The 20241-nt window shown below is 43.8% G+C and overlaps 2 protein-coding genes across 5 annotated transcripts in view; both read left to right on the forward strand.

Moving 5' to 3' along the window:
• Positions 1 to 20241, forward strand: part of LOC104656358 (nucleophosmin-like) — a 560652-nt gene that overhangs the window by 55201 nt on the left and 485210 nt on the right. The window lies entirely within an intron of this gene.
• Positions 6585 to 20241, forward strand: part of RBM25 (RNA binding motif protein 25) — a 68881-nt gene continuing 55224 nt past the window's right edge. Inside the window, exons 1-2 of the mRNA XM_030931546.1 lie at positions 6585 to 6848; positions 19278 to 19398. Coding sequence (XP_030787406.1) covers positions 19293 to 19398 — 106 coding nt within the window. The 5' untranslated portion in view covers positions 6585 to 6848; positions 19278 to 19292. The remainder of the gene's footprint in view (positions 6849 to 19277; positions 19399 to 20241) is intronic.

Here is a 20241-nt window from a genome sequence, read left to right on the forward strand (position 1 = left end):
GTGTGGTGCTGCATTTATGGTGGTTTGTTCCTAATATTCTTGGCACTTTAATTTTTTTTAGACAGTCTCACTCTGTTGCCCAGGCTGGAGTGTAGTGGAGCGATCTCAGCTCACTGCAACCTCCACCTCCCAAGTTCATGTGATTCTCCTGCCTCAGCCTCCCGAGTAGCTGGGATTACAGGTGTGTGCCACCACGCACAGCTATTTTTGTATTTTTAATGGAGATGGGGTTTCACCATGTGGGCCAGGCTGGTCTTGAACTCCTGAGCTCAAAGCAATCCACCTCCTCGGCCTCCCAAAGTGCTGGGATTAGAGATGTGAGCTGCCATTGCCATGCCTGGCCCTTGGCTTTTTTTTTTTGGACGGAGTTTCGCTCTTGTTACCCAGGCTGGAGTGCAACGCTGTGATCTTGGCTCACTGCAACCTCCACCTTCCAGGTTCAAGCAATTCTCCTGTCTCAGCCTCCTGAGTACTGGGATTACGGTATGCACCACCATGCTCAGCTAATTTTTTGTATTTTTAGTAGAATCAGGGTTTCTCCATGTTGGTCAGGCTGGTCTCAAACTCTGACGTCTGGTGATCTGCCCGCCTCAGCCTCCCAAAGTGCTGGGATTACAGGTGTGAGCCACATCACCCAGTCAATTTTTTTGTTTGTTTTTTTTTTGACTAAGTCTCACTCTGTCACCCAGGGTGGAGTGCAGTGGTGTGATCATGGCTCACTGCAACCTCCGCCTCCTGGGTTCAGGCAATTCTCCTGCCTCAGCCTCCCAAATAGGTGGGACTACAGGTGAGTGCCACCACGCCTGGCTAATTTTTGTATTTTTAGTAGAGACAGGATTTCTCCATATTGGTCAGGCTGGTTTCAAACTCCTGACCTCAGGTGATCCACCTGCCTCAGCCTCCCAGAGTGCTGGGATTACAGGCATGAGCCATCATGCCTGGCCTGCATTTTTAAATTTTAAGCTCACATTTGATATCAGAATCCTGAAGCCTAAGTTAGGGGTTCCTTTCTCCATAGGGACTATGTTTACTTCTGTCAAAAGCCTAGGACTATTAACAAGGGAGCACTTTAACATCCTTTCAGAGTCCTGACTTAACTTGGTAAACTTCAGTTATTCCACCTTGCTGGGGAGTCCAGCCTTGATCTCTAGATTCTGTGTTAATGTGCTTCCCCTCTCTCTCCATCTTCTTCTCTCTATATACACATATATATTATATATGTTCACATTTATTATATATAATGGCATTATATGTATTATATTTATATGTTTTATGCCATTATTTATATATTACATAATGGCATTATATACACACATATATATATAAATGATGGGCATGCATACACACACACACACACACACACACACACACACAAGCAATCCTCCCTCCTCATGATTGAGACTACAGGTGCGTGCTACTGTGCTGGGCTCCAGTTTCAATCTTTGAGAAGATCTGCTCAGCTCCAGCTAAACAACATTTTTCCTGGTATGCTGCTGTTTAGTTGGGTCAGATGTGGCCAATGAGAATAGGGTCCAGGCCGGGTGCAGTGACTTGTGCTTGTAAACCCAGCATTTTGGGAGGCTGAGGCAGGTGGACCACCTGAGGTTGGGAGTTGGAGACCAGCCTGGCTAACATGGAGAAACCCCACCTCTACTAAAAATACAAAATTAGCTGGGCATGGTGGCACGTGCCTGTAATCCCAACTACTTGGGAGGCTGAGGCAGGAGAACTGCTTGAACCCAGGAGGCGGAGGTTGCAGTGAGCTGAGATCATGCCATTGCATTCCAGCCTAGGCAATGAGAACAAAACTGTCTCAAAAAAAAAAAAGGATAGGGTCCAAATGCACACAGAATGTAATACCCAAATTAATTATCTACAGTTTCCTCAGCAAGGATTTGTAAGAAAAAAATAGAAGGGGGATAATTGGCATTGCAAATGAATGGCTTGGCTTGTTCTCTACAAGTGGTATATAAGTGTATCATTTAGAGTTCTTTCTGTGTAAGGAATAGAAAACTCAACTCAGACAGATTTAGGAAAAGTAATGTGTTGGGTTACATACTGAGAAGCCTAGAACAGCTGGCTTTAGGAGTAGTTGAACCAGTCGTGCACAGTGGCTCATGCCTGTAATCCTGGCTTTTGGGTGGCTGAGGTGGGAGAATTGCTGGAGCCTGGGAAGTCGAGGTTGCAGGGAGACATGATTATGCCACTGCACTCCAGGCAGGACAACAAAGGGAGACCCTATCTCAAATAATAACAGCAACAACAAACCAAAACACAAACAAAATGAACGAATGAACCATTTTCTCAACTGATATTGTCAAAAATCTCTCACTCTGTCTTACTTCTGCTTTCTTCTGTGACTTCATTCTCAGCCCTATCTATTCCAAGCTTAAATCCTCCTAAGCTTAAATTGAAAAAAAAAAAAAAAAAACAATTTAAATGAAAAATACAGGCCGGGCGCGGTGGCTCAAGCCTGTAATCCCAGCACTTTGGGAGGCCGAGACGGGCGGATCACAAGGTCAGGAGATCGAGACCATCCTGGCAAACACAGTGAAACCCCGTCTCTACTAAAAAATACAAAAAACTAGCCGGGCGAGGTGGCGGGCGCTTGTAGTCCCAGCTACTTGGGAGGCTGAGGCAGGAGAATGGTGGGAACCCGGGAGGGGAAGCTTGCAGTGAGCTGAGATCCGGCCACTGCACTCCAGCCTGGGTGACAGAGCAAGACTCCGCCTCAAAAAAAAAAAAAAAAAAAAAAAAAAAAGAAAAATACAGAGACCCCTCCCCTGCTTTTTAGGATTACTCCTGAAAGGATGAAGCAGTATGATGTTCACGAGCATGAACCCAGGAACCAGACTGGCTCGCTTACTATTTTTGTAGCCTTTGATAGGTTAACTTTTGCAAGCCTTGGTTTCTTCATTTGTATCACAACAGTTCTTACTTCAGGGGGTTGTTATGAGGATTAAAGGAGTTGATATTTGCAAAATGCTTTAAATAGTGGCTAGTACCAAAAAAAAAAAACCCCACAAAAAACGAAAAAAAGAGGGAGGGGGGACTAAATTATCAGGTTTTGATCAGGTTATAAGTTTACTCCAGTGTCCTAAGGGGGTCTGGTTAGAGTTGGGACTTCCTATCCAAACTACATGGATCTGGAGTAATGGAAGGATGGTTTCTTTTTTTTTTTTTTTTTTAGACCGAGTTTTGCTCGTTGTTCAGGCTGGAGTGTAATGGCGCGATCTCCGCTCACTGCAACCTCTGCCTACTGGGTTCAAACGATTTTCCTGCCTCAGCCTCCTGAGCTGCTGGGATTATAGGCGCCTGCCACCAAGCCCAGCTAATTTTTGTTATTTTTAGTAGAGACAGGGTTTCGCCACGTTGGCCAGGCTGGTCTCAAACTTCTGACCTCAGGTGATCGACCTGCTTCAGCCTCTTGAAGTGCTGGGATTACAGGTGTGAGCCACCGCGCCTGGCCTCTTTTTTATCAGACGGAGTCTTGCTCTGTTGCCCAGGCTGGAGTGCAGTGGCACAATCTCCACTCACTGCACCCTCTGCCTCCCAGGTTGAAGCAATTCTCCTGCCTCAGCCTCCCAAGTAGCTGGGACTACAGGCACACATCACCACGCCCAGCTAATTTTTGTATTTTTAGTAGAGACAGGGTTTCACCAGGTTGGTCAGGCTGGTCTTGATCTCTTGACCTCGTGATCCGCCTGCCTCGGCCTCCCAAAGTGCTGGGATTACAGGCGTGAGCCACCACCCCTGGCCGAGATGATTTCTTTTAAAAAACGTGGAGGGTCATGACTAAAGGCAAGGGGAATGGATGCTGCATGAACATAAGCAACAAATTGTCTAAGGTAGGAAAGTTAGCAAATTGTTGCCTGAGCGCTCCCTTTATTACACAGTAAACACAAATTCATGTACAATGTTTCTTTTTTTTTTTTTTTTTTTTTTTTTTTTTTTTGTTGAGGCGGAGTCTCGCTCTGTCGCCCAGACTGGAGTGCAGTGGCGCAATCTCGGCTCACTGCAAGCTCCGTCTCCCGGGTTCACGCCATTCTCCTGCCTCAGCCTCCCAAGTAGCTGGGACTATAGGCGCCCGCCACCTCGCCCGGCTAGTTTTTTTGTATTTTTAGTAGAGACGGGGTTTCACCATGTTAGCCAGGATGGTCTCGATCTCCTGACCTCGTGATCCGCCCATCTCGGCCTCCCAAAGTGCTGGGATTACAGGCTTGAGCCACCGGGCCCGGCCAATGTTTCTAATAATAAAAGGGGACACAGAGTAATCTGAGAAGATTTCTGTTTATGCCTTTTGTTGTAAATAGGCAGAAACTCTTGGGTAGGCATGGTGGCTCACACCTTTGATCCCAGCACTTTGGGAGGTCCAGGGAGGCCGATCACCTGAGGTCAGGAGTTGGAGATCAACCTGGCCAACATAGTGAAACCCCATCTCTACTAAAAATACAAAAGTTAGCCAGGTGTGGTGACACATGCCTGTAATCCCAGCTACTGGGGAGGCTGAGGCACAAGAATCACTTGAACTTGGGAGGCAGAAATTGCAGTGAGCCAAGATCACGTCACCGCACTCCAGCATGGGAAACAGACACCTTCTCAAAAAAAAAAAAAAAAAGAAAAGAAAAAGAAAAAGAAAGAAAAAGAAAAGAAATGACACAAACTTCTTTTATTTACAAACTATAAATAGCATTATAGAGTAGCACTATAAAAACTATAAATTTGAATAGCACTTTACTGAACAAAGTACAAACATACATAAGTTAATTTCATCTCCCAAGTAACTGGGACTATAGGCATTCGTCACCATGCCCGGCCAAAGGTATTATTAACCTTAGTTAATGGTAAGGAAACCTAGCAAGCAGAAATATAGACGGATGTAAATTTTGCAGATGATAGTAACAAGTGCTACTTTCTTATTTGTATTCCCACTAAATTTTGTGTTCTATTGGTACTCATCATATGTTAATAATTTCTTTTCTTTTCTTTTTTTGAGACAGAGTCTTGCTCTCTTGCCCAGGCTGGAGTGCAGTGGCACGATCTCAGCTCACTGCAACCTCCGCCTCCCAGGTTCAAGCATTCTCCTGCCTTAGCCTCCTGAGTATCTGGAATTAGAGGAGCATGCCACCACGCCGAGCTAATTTTTCTATTTTTAGTAGAGACGGGTTTCACCACGTTGGTCAGGCTGGTCTCGAACTCCTAACCTCATGATCTGCCCGCCTCAGCCTCCCAAAGTGTTGGGATTACAGGCGTGAGCCACTGCGCCAGGCCATTAATCATTTTTTTTCTTTTCTTTCTTTCTTTCTTTTTTTTTTTTTTGAGACAGAGTCTCGCTCTGTTGCCCAGGCTGGAGTGCAGTGATGCCATCTCGGCTCACTGCAACTTCTGCCTCCTGGGTTCAAGCGATTCTCCTGCCTCAGCCTCCCAAGTAGCTGGGATTACAGGGGCCTGCCACCACCTGCTTATTTTTGTATTTTCAGTAGAGACAGGGTTTTGCCATGTTGGCCAGGCTGGCCTCGAACTCCTAACTTCAGGTGATCCACCCGCCTCAGCCTCCCAAAGCGCTGGGATTACAGGCGTTAGCCACCGCGCCTGGCCGGTAATCATTTCCTTCACTCAACAAATATTTATTGAGCGCTTGCTACGTACCATGACCTGTTATTGCACAAAACTAGCAATCCATGCATTGCTTACATTCACATTCTTGTGGGGGTAGTGACGGACCATAAAATCAGTTAGAAAAATGTATGTTTCGATAGATGGTTATGAGTACTTGAGAGTAAAATTAAGTAGGAGAGGCTGGCAGGAAGTGTGTAGGTATGTTTCAATTTTATATTAGGGTGGTCAGAGTTTGTCATCTATTTCACCTGGTTCACAGTTCCTGCAGGACAGGAACAAATGTCACTTCCATTTGCCTTCATACTTCCAGCACTTAGCACAGCACCAGGAACTCAGGGAGGCAATAACTTTATACTGAATACGTTTTATGCCTTCCTAGAAGCAAGCAGTTGATAAAGGCGTATAACTAGATATTGCCTATAAGGTCCACAATTTGAATAACGTAATCATTTATGATTAATTTTATTCATTTTCATTAACTTAAGCTAAGTTCTTTCAGCACGTTTAGATTACAGAACGAAAGCTGTGTTAACTAGTATTACAGGACTTTTCACGTTTTTCCAAACATCTTCTAGCCACCTCTGGCCCTACAACTACCCATAAGCTTTTGCTTTTCAAAAAACCTCCACAGCCTCTGCTAATTATTTCTTGATCTCGAGTAGTTGTTATAACAACACTTGGGGTTTAACACTGAGGTTGCGGACAGGGCCCAGTTATCAGTTCCTCGAACCTCAAGGAATCACAAAGCAAGGTTCTACACCCCGAAAAACTAAGAAAAGTGCGAAATCCTCTAACACTCCTCGCGCCGTGCCCAGCCGGAATCTTGACCTCAAGATGGCGTCCCGTAGTCGTAAGATTCAGTCGGCTCCAATCAAACATGGCAGTGTGGGTCATAATTTACAGTTCGGGCCTTTCTAGTAGCTGTTAGACGCTGCTTCTCTATGGTTATTCGTCTCGGCTTGGTGAGTCAGAGTCAACAGAGGAGACGATCTATATACGTTCTTCTCTATGGTTCCGCGCTCCACGCCCCCGGCGCAGTGCACGCCGGGCAAGAGGAAGACCTCCAGCAGCTCCCCGCGCAGCGCGGCTGTATTTGCGGCCTGTGCAAGTAGGCGCTCCGGACCTCAATCTCCCTGGCGAGCGGCGGGCAGAAATCTCGAACCAGTGGAGTGCACTCGTAACCTGGATCCTAGAAGGCCGCGAAGGCAGTACCGTTTCCTCAGCGGCGGGTGAGTTTGTGTCCCTGAACGCGTGTGGAAACCAGGAGACCGGGTGCCTCAGCTGGTGGAGGAGGAAAAGCCGGGGTGGCTGCGAAAGCGCCAGGGTGGGGTAGAGATAAGGGGGGGCGCGGAGGCGGGGGTGGGGGAGGGGTCGGCACGAGGCTTGGTTTCTCCTCTTCTCTGAGGCCTGGAAGACCTTTGGGCCCAGCCGGAGCCCGTGGAGGCCAGACCTATGACTTGAGCTTTCCGTCTTGCATTGTCGCCCGCTTTCCCTTTCCCTTCCACGTTCCGCCGCGGAGTGAATCGTCTCTGCCCCTCCTGGGCTCCACGTTAAACCCAAAACGATCGGTCTGCCCCTGGGGAGCCCTTCCCTGAGCTCCCTTACTTACCGGAGCCCCGCAGTAGGTTTTCGGGCCTGGGGCACTCGCCCCAGCCGTTGCCTTATGTTAGCCTCCACCCACCCTTTTTAGCGAGGTGCTGGCCACCAACGGATATCTTTCCCTTCCTCTTTGGCCATCTAGAGCCCGCCACCAAGCGAACTGGGCCCCACCCCCTTGGAATTGAGCTAATACCTACCTTTTTAGCACTCTCCTGGCTTGCTTAAGATAGTCATGAATTTTGCCATCCAGCCTCCTTTGAGCATTGGAGGGTGCAGTAAACTGTATATCGCCATTCATTCTAGGCGATTACTAAGCTCCACGTTAAAATGTTACTTTCTCATTTTTCTTTGGTCGTCAATCATGCTTTTAAATACGGTTTTCCGGAATAGACGTAGGACTATGAAGATTTTTCGGAAGTTATGTAATATGGATTTGTATTGCCATGGAAATGCCATTTTGATACTGGGCAGAGTGGAGCTAAGAGAAGGGAAGAGATTGGACCTCTGTTGCACCCTACTGCTGTATTAGTGTGAAGTATTGTGTATTAGGCCGTGGGCAGTAATGTATAAACAATTTTTGTATTATCTTTGGAGCTTTTAATTTTTTTAAAGGCCATTTCCAAAAACATTCAGAGGACTTGAAAGGGATTAAATTGGTCGTAAGTTATTCATGATTCACGTGAATCTTACACTATTCTAATTCATTTAACTTAAAGCCTTGGTTTTTCTTTTTGTTTTTTCTTTTTAAGCTTTGGTTTTTGTTCCTCTGTAAAATGAATTTATAGTAGTATCTCTACGTTATTGGGGTTGGAGATTGAGAAAAACGTATGTAAAATCCTTCGTGGGATATCCAGATAACACATAGTAAGCATTTAAATCTATATGGACATAATTTGTTATTTAATAATTTTCAATAAATGTAAGAGTCCAACCCTGATTCTTGAATTTTTGTTTGTTTTTTGAGACGGAGTCTTGCTATGTTGCCCAGGCTAGAGTGCAGTGGTGCGATCTCAGCTCACTGCAACCTCCGCCTCTCGGATTCAAGCGGTTCTCTTGCCTCAGCCTCCTGAGTAGCTGGGACTACAGGCGCGCGCCACCACGCCTGGCTAATTTTTGTATTTTTAATAGAGACGAGGTTTCACTATGTTGGCCAGGATGGTCTCGATTTCCTGACCTCGTGATCCGCCCGCCTCGGCCTTCCAAAGTGCTGGGATTACAGGCGCGAGCCACCGTGCCCGGCCTTCTGAATGTATTTTTAAAGTAAAACTAGTCCATGATAACATTGGGTAACTACTTCAGACCTAACAGGAATTTGGAATTTTCAAGTTATGTTTTTGTCCACAGACAAATTAGCAGTTTAGTTTTCTTATTTACGCATGATTTAGTGAAAATTTAAATTATTTTATAGCTTTGGAAGCAAAGGAATCATTTATGACTCAACATCTTGCTTTAAAGATCTCTTGATTGACTTTTCAAACACTACCACTGCCATTCACAAAAGGAGATTTTTGATTCTTCTTAAATAGCTTTTCTACCTTTTTTTGAAATTTGAAAGTTGTTGAAACTAAAGGAAGAACAAAATTCCACTACCCAGAATTATTGGTATTGGCTTTTAACTTTTTATATAGACATAATTTCAAATTTACAAAAAAGTTGCAAGAATAGTGCAAAAGAAATCTCAGATATCTTTCACCAGATTCCTCAAATGTTAACATTTTGCCAATTTGCTTTATCCTTCTCTTCATAGGTTTCTTCTGAAATGTTTTGCTAGTAAGTTGCAGATGTGATGCCCCCTAACCCATAAATACTTGTGCGTTTCCTAAAAATTAGGGCTAGTCTTATGTAACAACAGTACAACAATCAAAATCAGGAAACTAACATTGATAAAATACCTAATCTACAGCTCTTAGATTTTGCCGATTTTTCTGAGTTGGTATACTTTTTTTTTTTTCTTGAGACGAAGTCTCAATTGCCCAGGCTGGAGCGCAGTGGCGCGATCTCCACTCACTGCAAGCTCCGCCTCCCAGGTTCACGCCATTCTCCTGGCTCAGCCTCACATGTAGCTGGGACTACAGGCGCCCGCCACCGCGCCCGGCTAATTTTTGTATTTTTAGTAGAGACGGGGTTTCACCGTGTTAGCCAGGATAGTCTCATCTCCTGAACTCGTGATCTGCCCGTCTCGGCCTCCCAAAGTGCTGGGACTACAGGCGTGAGCCACCGCGCCCGGTCACTTTTTTTTTTTTTTGGAGGTGGAGTCTTGCTCTGTCGCCCAGACTGGAGTGTAGTGGCGCTATCTTACCTCACTGTAACCTCTACCTCCCGGGTTCAAGCAATTCTTTTGCCTCATCTTCCATACAAGCTGGAATTATAGGCACCCGCCACCATGCCTGGCTAATTTTTGTATATTTAGTAGCGACGGGGTTTGAGCATGTTGTCCAGTCTGGTCTTGGAACTTCTGACCTCATGTGATCTGTGTGCCTTGGCCTCCCAAATTGTTGGGATTACAAGTGTGAGCCACTGCACTCGGCTAGTATACTTTTTTAAAAATGGCAACTATGTGAACTATATTGACATAGAAAATTCACCTGTAAATGCACAATTCAATGATATTTGGTAAATATACAAAGGTATGCATCCATTACCCCGAAAGGATTCCTTCTTCTGTTTTCAAGTCACCCTGTTCCACCCCAGTTTCAGGCAAGCACTCACTTTTCTCTATAGATAGTAGTAGATAGTGCTACTTTTTTGTTTGGTTTGGTTTTTGAGATGGGGTCTCTTGCACCCAGGTTGGAGTGCAGTGCTACGATCTTGGCTCACTGCAACTTCTGCATTTCAGGCTTAAACAATCCTTCCACCCCAGCCTCCCGAGTAGCTGGGACCACAGGTGCACGCCACCATGCCTGGCTAGTGTTTTGTATTTTTGGCAGAGATAGGGTTTCACCATGTTGCCCAGGCTGGTCTGGAACTCAGGCTCAAAGGATCCACCTGCCTCGTCCTCCCAAAGTGCTAGGATTACAGGTATGAGCCATTGCGGCCAGCCTTGTTTTTGTTTTTAAAAAGATGGATTCTTCATGTATTGCTTAGGCTGGAGTGCAGTGGCTTATTCACAGGCGTAATCCCACTACTGATCAGTTTGGGAGTTTTGCCCTTCTCTATTGGCAACCTGGTGATTCCCTCTCATCCCAGGAGGTCACCATGTTATTGCTGAATGAACTTAGCATGAACACCTCATCGGTAGTGTGCTGCAGCCCAGAACTCCAGGGCTCAGGCGATCCTGCTGCGTAGCTGTGACTATAGGCATGCACAGGAGTGTTGCTCTTTAATCATTGAAATTTTAAAACAACGAAGTGGCAATGTCAGAAAAAGATCAACGTTTTTGGAGATTTCAAAACAATTGAGTATTTTCATACTTCTGAAAAGCTTTGCTGTAAAAGTAGTTTTTCTGTTAAGCATTTCCCATTCTTCTTTGGGCATAAAACACTTTTTTTTTTCTAGGAATAATTCCTGCAGACCCGATACATAACTGGAAGTAAATATTGAATGAATGAGTGAGTTGTATGTGAATATTCGCTGAGAGGAATCTCAGTTCATTCTTAGCATTTCAGAAATTTGGCACATAGTATTTTGATGGAGCTAGTCTAAAATCTATCCTGGGAGAAATAAGTTTGTTTCTATCTGGGTAAGTCTGCAATAGGGGAATGCTTATTAGCGGTATTTTACTATATTTTGGATACTTGCAGTATTAAGAGTGCAGAAAAAAGAATAGTCTGAAAGATTTAAAGAGAAAAAAGTGAAAAAAAGAAAAGCTGAGTGCATGCATATGTTGAGTACTAGAGGTAAGTCTTCAGGGTTTCTTTTTGGACCAAATTTCTTGAGATAAAATTTACACACAATAAAATGCATCTGTTTTAATTTCAGTGAGTTTCAACAGATGCATATACCTGTGTGACCACCGCCACACTAGAGATAGGAAACACTTCCATCATAGGTTTCTGTTATTTTATTTAATTTTTGGGAGGCCTTGCTCTGTCGCCCAGGCTGGAGTGCAGTGGTGTGATCTCGGCTCATTGCAACGTCCACCTCCCGGGCTCAAGCGATTCTCCCAACTCAGCCTCCTGAGTATCTGGATAGTGCGTGCTACCACACCTGGCTAATTGTTTGTATTTTTGGTAGAGATGGGTTTCACCATGTTGCCCAGGCTGGTCTTGAACTCCTGAGCTCAAGTGATCCGCCTGCCTTGGCTTCCTAAAGTGCCGAGATTATGGGCATGAGCCATTGCACCTGGCCCAGTTTCCTGTTGTTATTATTATGAGCTATAAAGTTTCATACTTAGCAGGAAAAGGTGCTTTGAACCTTCTAAAAGTGAGATACTTTCAATATTTTAAAAAATACTGTAGAAATGATTTCAGTACCATAAGATAACTGCATTTCTCTCTCTTAAATCCCACATACTATATAATCCCTCAGCAAATCCTATTGGCTGCCTTCAAAATATATCCAAGATCCAACAACTTGATAACGTTTTTACCACTACCACCTGTTCCAGGCCACCATCTCTCCAGGCTACCATCTCTTATATGGATTATTGTGCCAGTCTCTTTCTTCTATCCTGTTCCCTTCCAGGCTTAACACAGTGGCCAGTGATAATGTTAAAATGTGACAAGTCAATAACTCTTCAAGGCCGGGCGCCGTGGCTCAAGCCTGTAATCCCAGCACTTTGGGAGGCCGAGATGGGCGGATCACGAGGTCAGGAGATCGAGACCATCCTGGCTAACACAGTGAAACCCCGTCTCTACTAAAAATACGAAAAACTAGCCGGGTGAGGTGGGGGGCGCCTGTAGTCCAAGCTACACTGGAGGCTGAGGCAGGAGAATGGCGTAAACCCAGGAGGCGGAGCTTGCAGTGAGCTGAGATCCGGCCACTGCACTCCAGCCTGGGCGACAGAGCGAGACTCCATCTCAAAAAAAAAAAAAAAAAAAAAAAAAAAACTCTTCAAATGATTTTCATGTCGTTCAGAGTTAAAACTAAAATGTTTACAGTGTGCCCTACACTCTACACGTAACACTATTTATCTCTGATTTTCTTCATTTATTCTGCTCCAGTCATACTGTTGGCCTTGCTGTTCCTCCCTCAAACACACCATTCCTGCTTCAGCCTCTTTGTATTTGTCTTTTCCTTTGCTTGGAAGTCTCTTTCCCCCAGATACGAGTAGGACTTCCTGCCTCTTGCCTCTTTTAAATCTTTGTTCTAATCTTCACCTTCTTGGTGAGGCCTAATCACTGTATTTAAAATAAACTACTCTGTAGCTCTCTTCCCTAATTTATTTTTCTGCAAAGTACATACCAACTTTCAATGTATTATGATTTATTTTGTTTATCATGTATGGGTAACAACAGATAAGCTTTGCTTATGATTATAAAAGTTAGTTCTCAGTCAGTTTCACATGGCAAAACATATAAACCTGTGTTGAAATAAGTAGTTGGTAATCTCCTTTTAGGCTGCTTAAAGGGGACATAGTATTTATCATAGATGAGAAATGTTTTCTGAATTTCCATGAGAGACTTTTTTTTTTTTTTTTGGAATGGAGTCTCGCTCTGTCGCCCAGGCTGGAGTGCAGTGGTGCGGTCTTAGCTCACCGCAACCTCCGCCTCCCAGGTTTAAGCAATTCTCCTGCCTCAGCCTCCTGAGTAGCTGGGACTACAGGTGCAAGCCACCACGCCTGGCTAAATTTTGTATTTTTGGTAGAGACGGGGTTTCACCATGTTGGCCAGGCCGGCCTCGGCCTCCCAAAGTGCTGGGATTACAGGCGTGAGCCACCGCATCCCAGAGAGGCCAATTATCTTAAAGGAATATCCATTAAAATTAGCTGTTAACTGGTATTTTTGCCTTCACCTTTGAAGTCTAACCTATCAACAAGCAAGTTTTGGCAGCTCCAAATAAAGAGGAATATGTTATGGAAAAATTTGAAGTGAATGGAATGAGTATATTGGCATAAACAAAAATTAAATATATTTGGTTAACTCTGTGGGATGAATTACACATTTAAAAACCATAAAATATAACTTAAAATACCAGGAATATAGAGTTTTACTTTTTTGTTTGTTTGTTTTTTTAGACGGAATCTTACTCTGTCACTCAGGCTGGAATGCAGTGCCTTTGCCTCTTGAGTAGCTGGGATTACAGGTACCCGCCACCACACCCCACTAGTTTTTGTATTTTAGTAGAGATGGGGTTTCACCATGTTGGCCGGGCTGGTCTTGAACTCCTGACCTCAAGTGATCTGTCTGCCTCGGCCTCCCAAAGTGCTGGGATTACAGGGGTGAGCCACTGCAACCGGCTAATTTTTTTTTTTTTTTAGCTGAGACTTGGCTCTGTCGCCAAGGTGGAGTGCAGTGGCGCAGTCTTCGCTCACTGCAACCCCTGCCTCCCGGGTTCAAGTGATTCCCCTGCCTCAGGCTCCTGAGTAGATGGGACTACAGGTGCACGTTACCACGTCCGGATAATTTCTTGTGTTAGAGATGGGGTTTTGCCGTGTTGGCGAGGTTGGTCTCGATCTCCTGACCTTGTGATCTGCCTGTCTCAGCCTCCCAAAGTGCTGGGATTACAGGCATGAGCCACTGCCCCTGGCCGAGAGTTTTGCTTATTAAGCATTATTTATATCTAATGCTAGTGGAGGAAAAGTGGTTCTAAAGATGAATTCATGGCCCAGTCTTGTAATCGTTGTGAGGCTAGGCACTGGGCCATTGCTAGGATATAGTATGCGGCATGAGATAGTATAATAAATTTGTTTATTGAAGTCCTCAGAGTTTGTTTACTGATTTATTCATTAATCAGTTTATTCAACAGGTATGAAAACCAACTACCCTAAGAAAGCGCTGAGATAGGCTATTATAATGTTAATAGAAGAGCTTCTGTAAGTAGGACAGTAGCCCTGTTTTAAGAAGAGGTACAACCCCCAGTTTGGTTTTGGTCAAATAGTTTTACAGAAAGTTTATTTTAAAACTCAACACATTTGCAGTCTTGCAATCTTGTGTTTTTCCTTTGTTAATATGTGCTCATAACCTACCTAATGTTTAAAAAGTTTCTAGTACCTCATTTGCCAAGTATATTAAATCCTTCTAGGGGCTGGGCGAGGTGGTTTATGCCTGTAATCTGAGCACTTTGGAAGGCTGAGGCCGATCACTTGAGGCCAGGAGTTGGAGACCAGCCTGGCCAAACATAGTGAAACCACATCTCTACTAAAAATACAAAAATTAACTGAGTTTGGTGGCATGCACCTGGTGGTGTGCACCTGTAATCCCAGCTAGGCTGAGGCAGGAGAATCGCTTGAACCCAACAGGCGGAGGTTGCAGTGAGCCAGATGGTGCCTCTGCACTCCAGCCTGGGCGACAGAGCAAGACTCCATCTAAGAAAAAAATTCATCCTAGGAATTCTTTTATCTATGAAGTTTTCTAAATATTTTAAGTATATTGTGTTTTCTGAAGTTCAAGTTTAGTTTTATTGAATATGATATCCCAATTTAAGTGAAAGGAATTCTGAGGAAGTAGAGCTGTGAGGATGTAGGTCATGCTTTTCTGTTTTTAAAGAAATGTCTAGTAAACAGGTAAACAGATACTGAACTTCATTAGTCATGAGGGAAATGTAAATTGCAATAAGAGTGTATTTTACTTAAAAATTATGAGAATTTTGACACTGATCTAACAATTATGAGGAAAGGGCATACCCATATTCTGGTGTGGGAATATACATTTGTATACTAGTTTTCAGGGATGCTTTTGCAGGTAAAGTTTGAATACGTAATAGTTGTTTTTTTTTTTTGAGATGGAGTCCTGCTCTGTTTCGCAGGTTGGAGTGCAATGGTGCCATCTCGGCTCTCTGCAGCCTCTGCCTCCCAGGTTCAAGCGATTCTCCTGCCTCAGCCTCCCAAGTAGCTGGGACTACAGGCACCTGCCACCAAGCCCAGCTAATCAGATCCATATAGTTCTGACCTGTATTAGAGAATTACCTGTACAGATGCGTACAGTTATATGTCTTTTGTCTCCAGGAATGTTCAGCATTATTTGTGAGAACTGAAAGTGGAGCCAAGCCAGCTGTTAATGTTGGTTGAATAAATATGTCCGTATTATAATAATTTACTGAATTGTTATTATTTTATTATTTTTGAGACAGTCTTCCTCTGTTGCCAGGCTGGAGTGCAGTGGCTTGATCTCAGCTCACTGCAGCCTCCACCTCCTGGGTTCAAGCGATTCTCCTGCCTTAGCCTCCCAAGTAGCTGGGACTACAGGCATGCGCCACTATGCCTGGCTAATTTTTGTATTTTTTTCATCTTTTATTGCCTATATTTTGTTTTTATATTAATTCTTAAAAATTAAGCTTTTGAATGTCATTGGATATTTATTAGGCTTCAAAGATCTTGATGGAGAAGTCTTAGTTGACTGCCAGTTTCTTAAGTTGGCCGTAAGGCTGGGGTGCAGCGCATGCTGGTTTAGCGTGAGCAGTGATCACTAAGCACATGAGCCACAGCCACCCCAGCTTTACCTCATTCACAGGCAGAACTGGAATGTTGGTCCTGGATGGCTGCTTGGCCCTGGATGCTTTTAGTGGTCTCTTGATTGTTGAAAGCCTTGTTTTGGAACAAATGTTTCCATTAATACAGATGAGAAATGCCTCTTTAATATCTTTGTAAACCATTTAGAACCCAGTAGATTTGGTTTGTGAGTCACTGTCTTCTGAGTACCAAAGGATTTCATGGTTGGAAGGTGCGCCTTTTCGTCTTGGCAATGAGCAGCATTTAATGGAGAGACCATGCTTGTATTTGATTTTTTTTTTTTTTTTTTTTTTTGGTTCGTTTACAGAATCTGAGACTTACTCAAACCTCCAGCTGTATTATCAGGAAGGAACAAATCCAAGTTTTGACATACTGTCAGTGTGCTGCATGTTGTATTTTCAAATTCCTTAAGTGGTTTCAACATTAGATGACCAGTTCTTTGGCACTGATGTGCTTTTGACAATGTACGGTAGATCTGACCATAGCTCTGAAACGTCTGGCTGGCATTACCACATCCCAAGCTCTCTGCCTGAAGAGAAGGAAGCGCCAGGGATGCATGCTTACTCGGCTGGACTGCAGGGAAAGAGCTGCAGCACCAGCCTTTCACTACTGCAGCCACCCGCTCTCCTAATTTTTGTATTTTTAGTAGAGATGGGGTTTCACCATGTTGGCCAGAATGGTCTCAATCACTTGACCTTGTGATCCGCCCACCTCGGCCTCCCAGAGTGCTGGGATTATACGCGTGAGCCACCACGCCTGGCCAATTTACTGCATTATAAAGAGTGGAATAAGACTTTATTTTTATTTTTATTTTTTTTAGACAGAGTCTCTGTCGCCCAGGCTGGAGTGTAGTGGCATGATCTCAGCTCACTGCAAACTCCGCACCCCGGGTTCAAGTGATTCTCTTGCCTCAGCCTCCCGAGTAGCTGGGATTACAGGCATGTGCCACCACACTTGGCTAATTTTTGTATTTTTAGTAGAGATGGGGTTTCACCATGTTGGCCAGGCTGGTGTAGAACTTCTGACCTCAAGTGATCCACCTGCTTTGGCCTCCTGAAGTGTTGGGATTGCAGACGTGAACCACCGTCCCCAGCTTGGAATAAAACTTTTGTGAACTGACATGAAGAGATGGCATTTATAATGAGGGAGAAATTCTTGTAATGTGATTGGTTGTAGAAAAATAAAAATTATTAGTTTGTAGAGAGATACTAAGAAGAGCACAGCAGTAGATAACCAAACTGTTGGGATTGGGGACAAGGAAGTGGAAGACTTACACTTTTTGTGTTTTCTCTTTTTATGTTTCTGTAAAACATAAAAGACAAAATAGTAGAGAGAAGTATTTGTTTTTTTGTTTTTTTGAGATGGAGGTTCGCTCTTGTTGCCTAGGCTGGGGTGCAATGGCGTGATCTTGGCTCACTGCAACGTCCACCTTCCTGGTTCAAGCGATTTTCCTGCCTAAGCCTCACGTGTAGCTGGGATTACAGGCATGCCCCACCATGCCCGGCTAATTTTGTATTTTTAGTGGAGATGGGGTTTCTCCACGTTGGGTAGACTGGTTCTAAACTCCCAACCTCAGGTGATCTGTCTGCGTCGGCCTCCCAAAGTGTTGGGATTACAGGTGTGAGCCACCATGCCTGGCCAACCCTGTTTCTTAAAAAAAAAAAAAAAAAAAAAGTGTGTTGCTGAAAATAAAGTTGGAGGTGAAAAAAAAATTTTTTTTTTGAGACAGGGTCTTGCTCTGTCTCTCAAGCCATCCTCCTGCATCAGCCTCCCAAGTAGTTGGGACTATAGGTACGCACTACCATGCTTGGCTGATCTGGAAATTTTTTTTAATACTGAAAATGCTAATATTTAAATATTAACATTAAATGCCAATATTTAACAAAATGACAGTTTTCTTTAACATGACAAACTAAGTGAAACAGTTAAATATGTTCTTCTTTTTTCTTTTTCTTTTTCTTCCCACCCCGAGACAGAGTCTTGCTCTGTCACCCAGGCTGGAGTGCAGTGGATTACAAGTGATTGTCTTGCCTCAGTCTCCCGAGTAGCTGGGATTACAGGCGCACACCACCATGCCCTGCCTTTTTTTTTTTTTTTTTTTGTATTTTTAGTAGAGATGGGGTTTCACCATGCTGGCGAGGCTGGTCTTGAACTCCTGACCTCAGGTGATGCATCCTCTTTGACCTCACCAAGTGCTGGGATTACAGGCCTGAGCCACTGCAACCAGCCTGTTCTTAAACTTTAAAAAATGAAATACCAGCTTCTGATTCTTCAGTTTTGATTCAAGAATGGTTGCAAGGTTTACTTTTAAGTTTTTTAAAAAAACTATTGACCTTTTTTTTCCTCTTGTCAAAAATTGTATGTTCTCTTTATATTTGAATGGTTACTATATGACTGGAAGTCAGGAGTGTATTTGCCCCTACTGAGATGTATAGTTTATGAGCACATTTGCCTCTTAGGAAGTGGCCAGCATTGAAGCAACAAATACTGTATAACTTGGTACCTTTAGTTTTTAGGATTCTGATAGATACAAGAAAAATGGGCCGAGTGCGGTGGCTCAGGCCTGTAATCCCAGCATTTTGGAAGGCTGAAGCAGGCGGATCATGAGGTCAGGAGATTGAGACCATCTTGGCCAACATGGTGAAACCCTGTCTCTACTAAAAATACAAAAATTAGCCGGGCGTGGTGGTGCGCACTTGTAATCCCAGCTACTCAGGAAGCTGAGGCAGGAGAATTGCTTGAACTCGGGAGGCGGAGGTTGCAGTGACCCCAGATCGCGCCATTGCACTCCAGCCTGGCGACAGAGCAAGACTCCGTCTCAAAAAAAAAAAAAAAAGCTAGGCATTGGTGGCTCCCGGCACTTTGGGAGGCCGAGGAGGGCGGATCCCTTGAAGTCAAGAGATGGAGACCATCCTGGCGAACATGGTGAAACCCCGTCTTTACTGAAAATAGAAAAATTAGCTGGGTGTGGTGGTACAGTCCTATAGTTCCAGCTACTCAGGAGGCTCAGGCAGGAAAATTGCTTGAACCTGGGAGGCAGAGGTTGCAATGAGCGGAGATTGTGCCACTGTACTCTAACCTGTCCACAGAGTGAGAGTCCGTCTCAAAAAAACAAAAAAAACAAAGAAAGAATGTATCAGAACACTTAAAAAACTATTAGATACCCATCTGGATTCTCAGTTTGGTCTAAAAAGATTGGTTTATGTTTGGTATTTAATTTTTGGATATTAACTGAACCTGAAAATTTTTTTTTTCCTTTATATGTATTCCTACATGATTGTAGGAGTCTATCCTGAACTTGGATCATGTACATTTTGGAAACTTATTTTAGAAAAAATTTAAGTTGTAAGAATTCTCAATGAACAGGCAGAAAAGAGGGTCTTTGCCAACTTCTTTGGGTAAGAAAAGTTCAGAATTTTGCAGATACTCTAAAAATGAAAGTCAGCAAAGAAGGCATATAAAATTGTGAAGTTTTCAAATAAAATGATTTGTCATGTCCTTTTTTCTTTAGACTGCTGCAGTAAGAATGTCTTTCCCCCCTCATTTGAATCGCCCTCCCATGGGAATCCCAGCACTCCCACCAGGGATCCCACCCCCGCAGTTTCCAGGATTTCCTCCACCTGTACCTCCAGGTAAGTTTATTGATACTGTTTTTTGTCGTTAAACTTGTACTTTTGTCTTTGTGATATTAACTTCAGGAAAATGTTAGATATGTGACTGTTAGTGGAGATGCCGCTCAGCATCGTTTGGGAAATGTGGATGTCTCTTTTTCCTATAGCAGTAACTTTTATATCTGACTGAGGATCAAACTCATCTACAAAGTTTTTTTTTTTTCGTCATCTGGAAAGTTTTTTAAAAATTCTTTTTTTTTTTTTTTGAGATAGAGTCTTGCTCTGTCACCCTGGCTGGATTGCAGTGGCACGATCTCAGCTCACTGCAACCTCCACCTCCTAGGCTCAAGCAGTTCTCTGCCTCAGCCTCCCGAGTAGCTGGGGTTACACATGCCTGCCACCATGCCTGGCTAAGTTTTATATTTTTAGTAGAGACAGGGTTTCGCTATGTTGGCCAGGCTGGTCTCGAACTCCTGGCCTCAAATGATCCGCCTGCCTCTGCCTCCCAAAGTGCTGGAATTACAGGTGTGAGCCACTATGTCCGGCCTAAAAATTCTATATTTAAAAAAATGGGTACTACATACACATTGTTCAAAAACAAACAAAAAAATACGGAAAGTAATACAGTGAAAAATTTTCCTCATATACCCCCATAACTGCTGTTGCTATCCCCTTACTAAAAAGGGAAGCAATAAGGTTATTAGTTTTTTCTTTATTTTTCCAGATACTTTATTTTATTTTATTTTTTTTTGAGACGGAGTCTTCGCTCTGTCGCCCATGCTGGAGTGCAGTGGCTGGATCTCAGCTCACTGCAAGCTCCGCCTCCCGGGTTTACGCCATTCTCCTGCCTCAGCCTCCCGAGTA

Source organism: Rhinopithecus roxellana, chromosome 5 (assembly GCF_007565055.1).
Source record: "Rhinopithecus roxellana isolate Shanxi Qingling chromosome 5, ASM756505v1, whole genome shotgun sequence".
NCBI classification, from domain to species: Eukaryota; Metazoa; Chordata; class Mammalia; order Primates; family Cercopithecidae; genus Rhinopithecus; species Rhinopithecus roxellana.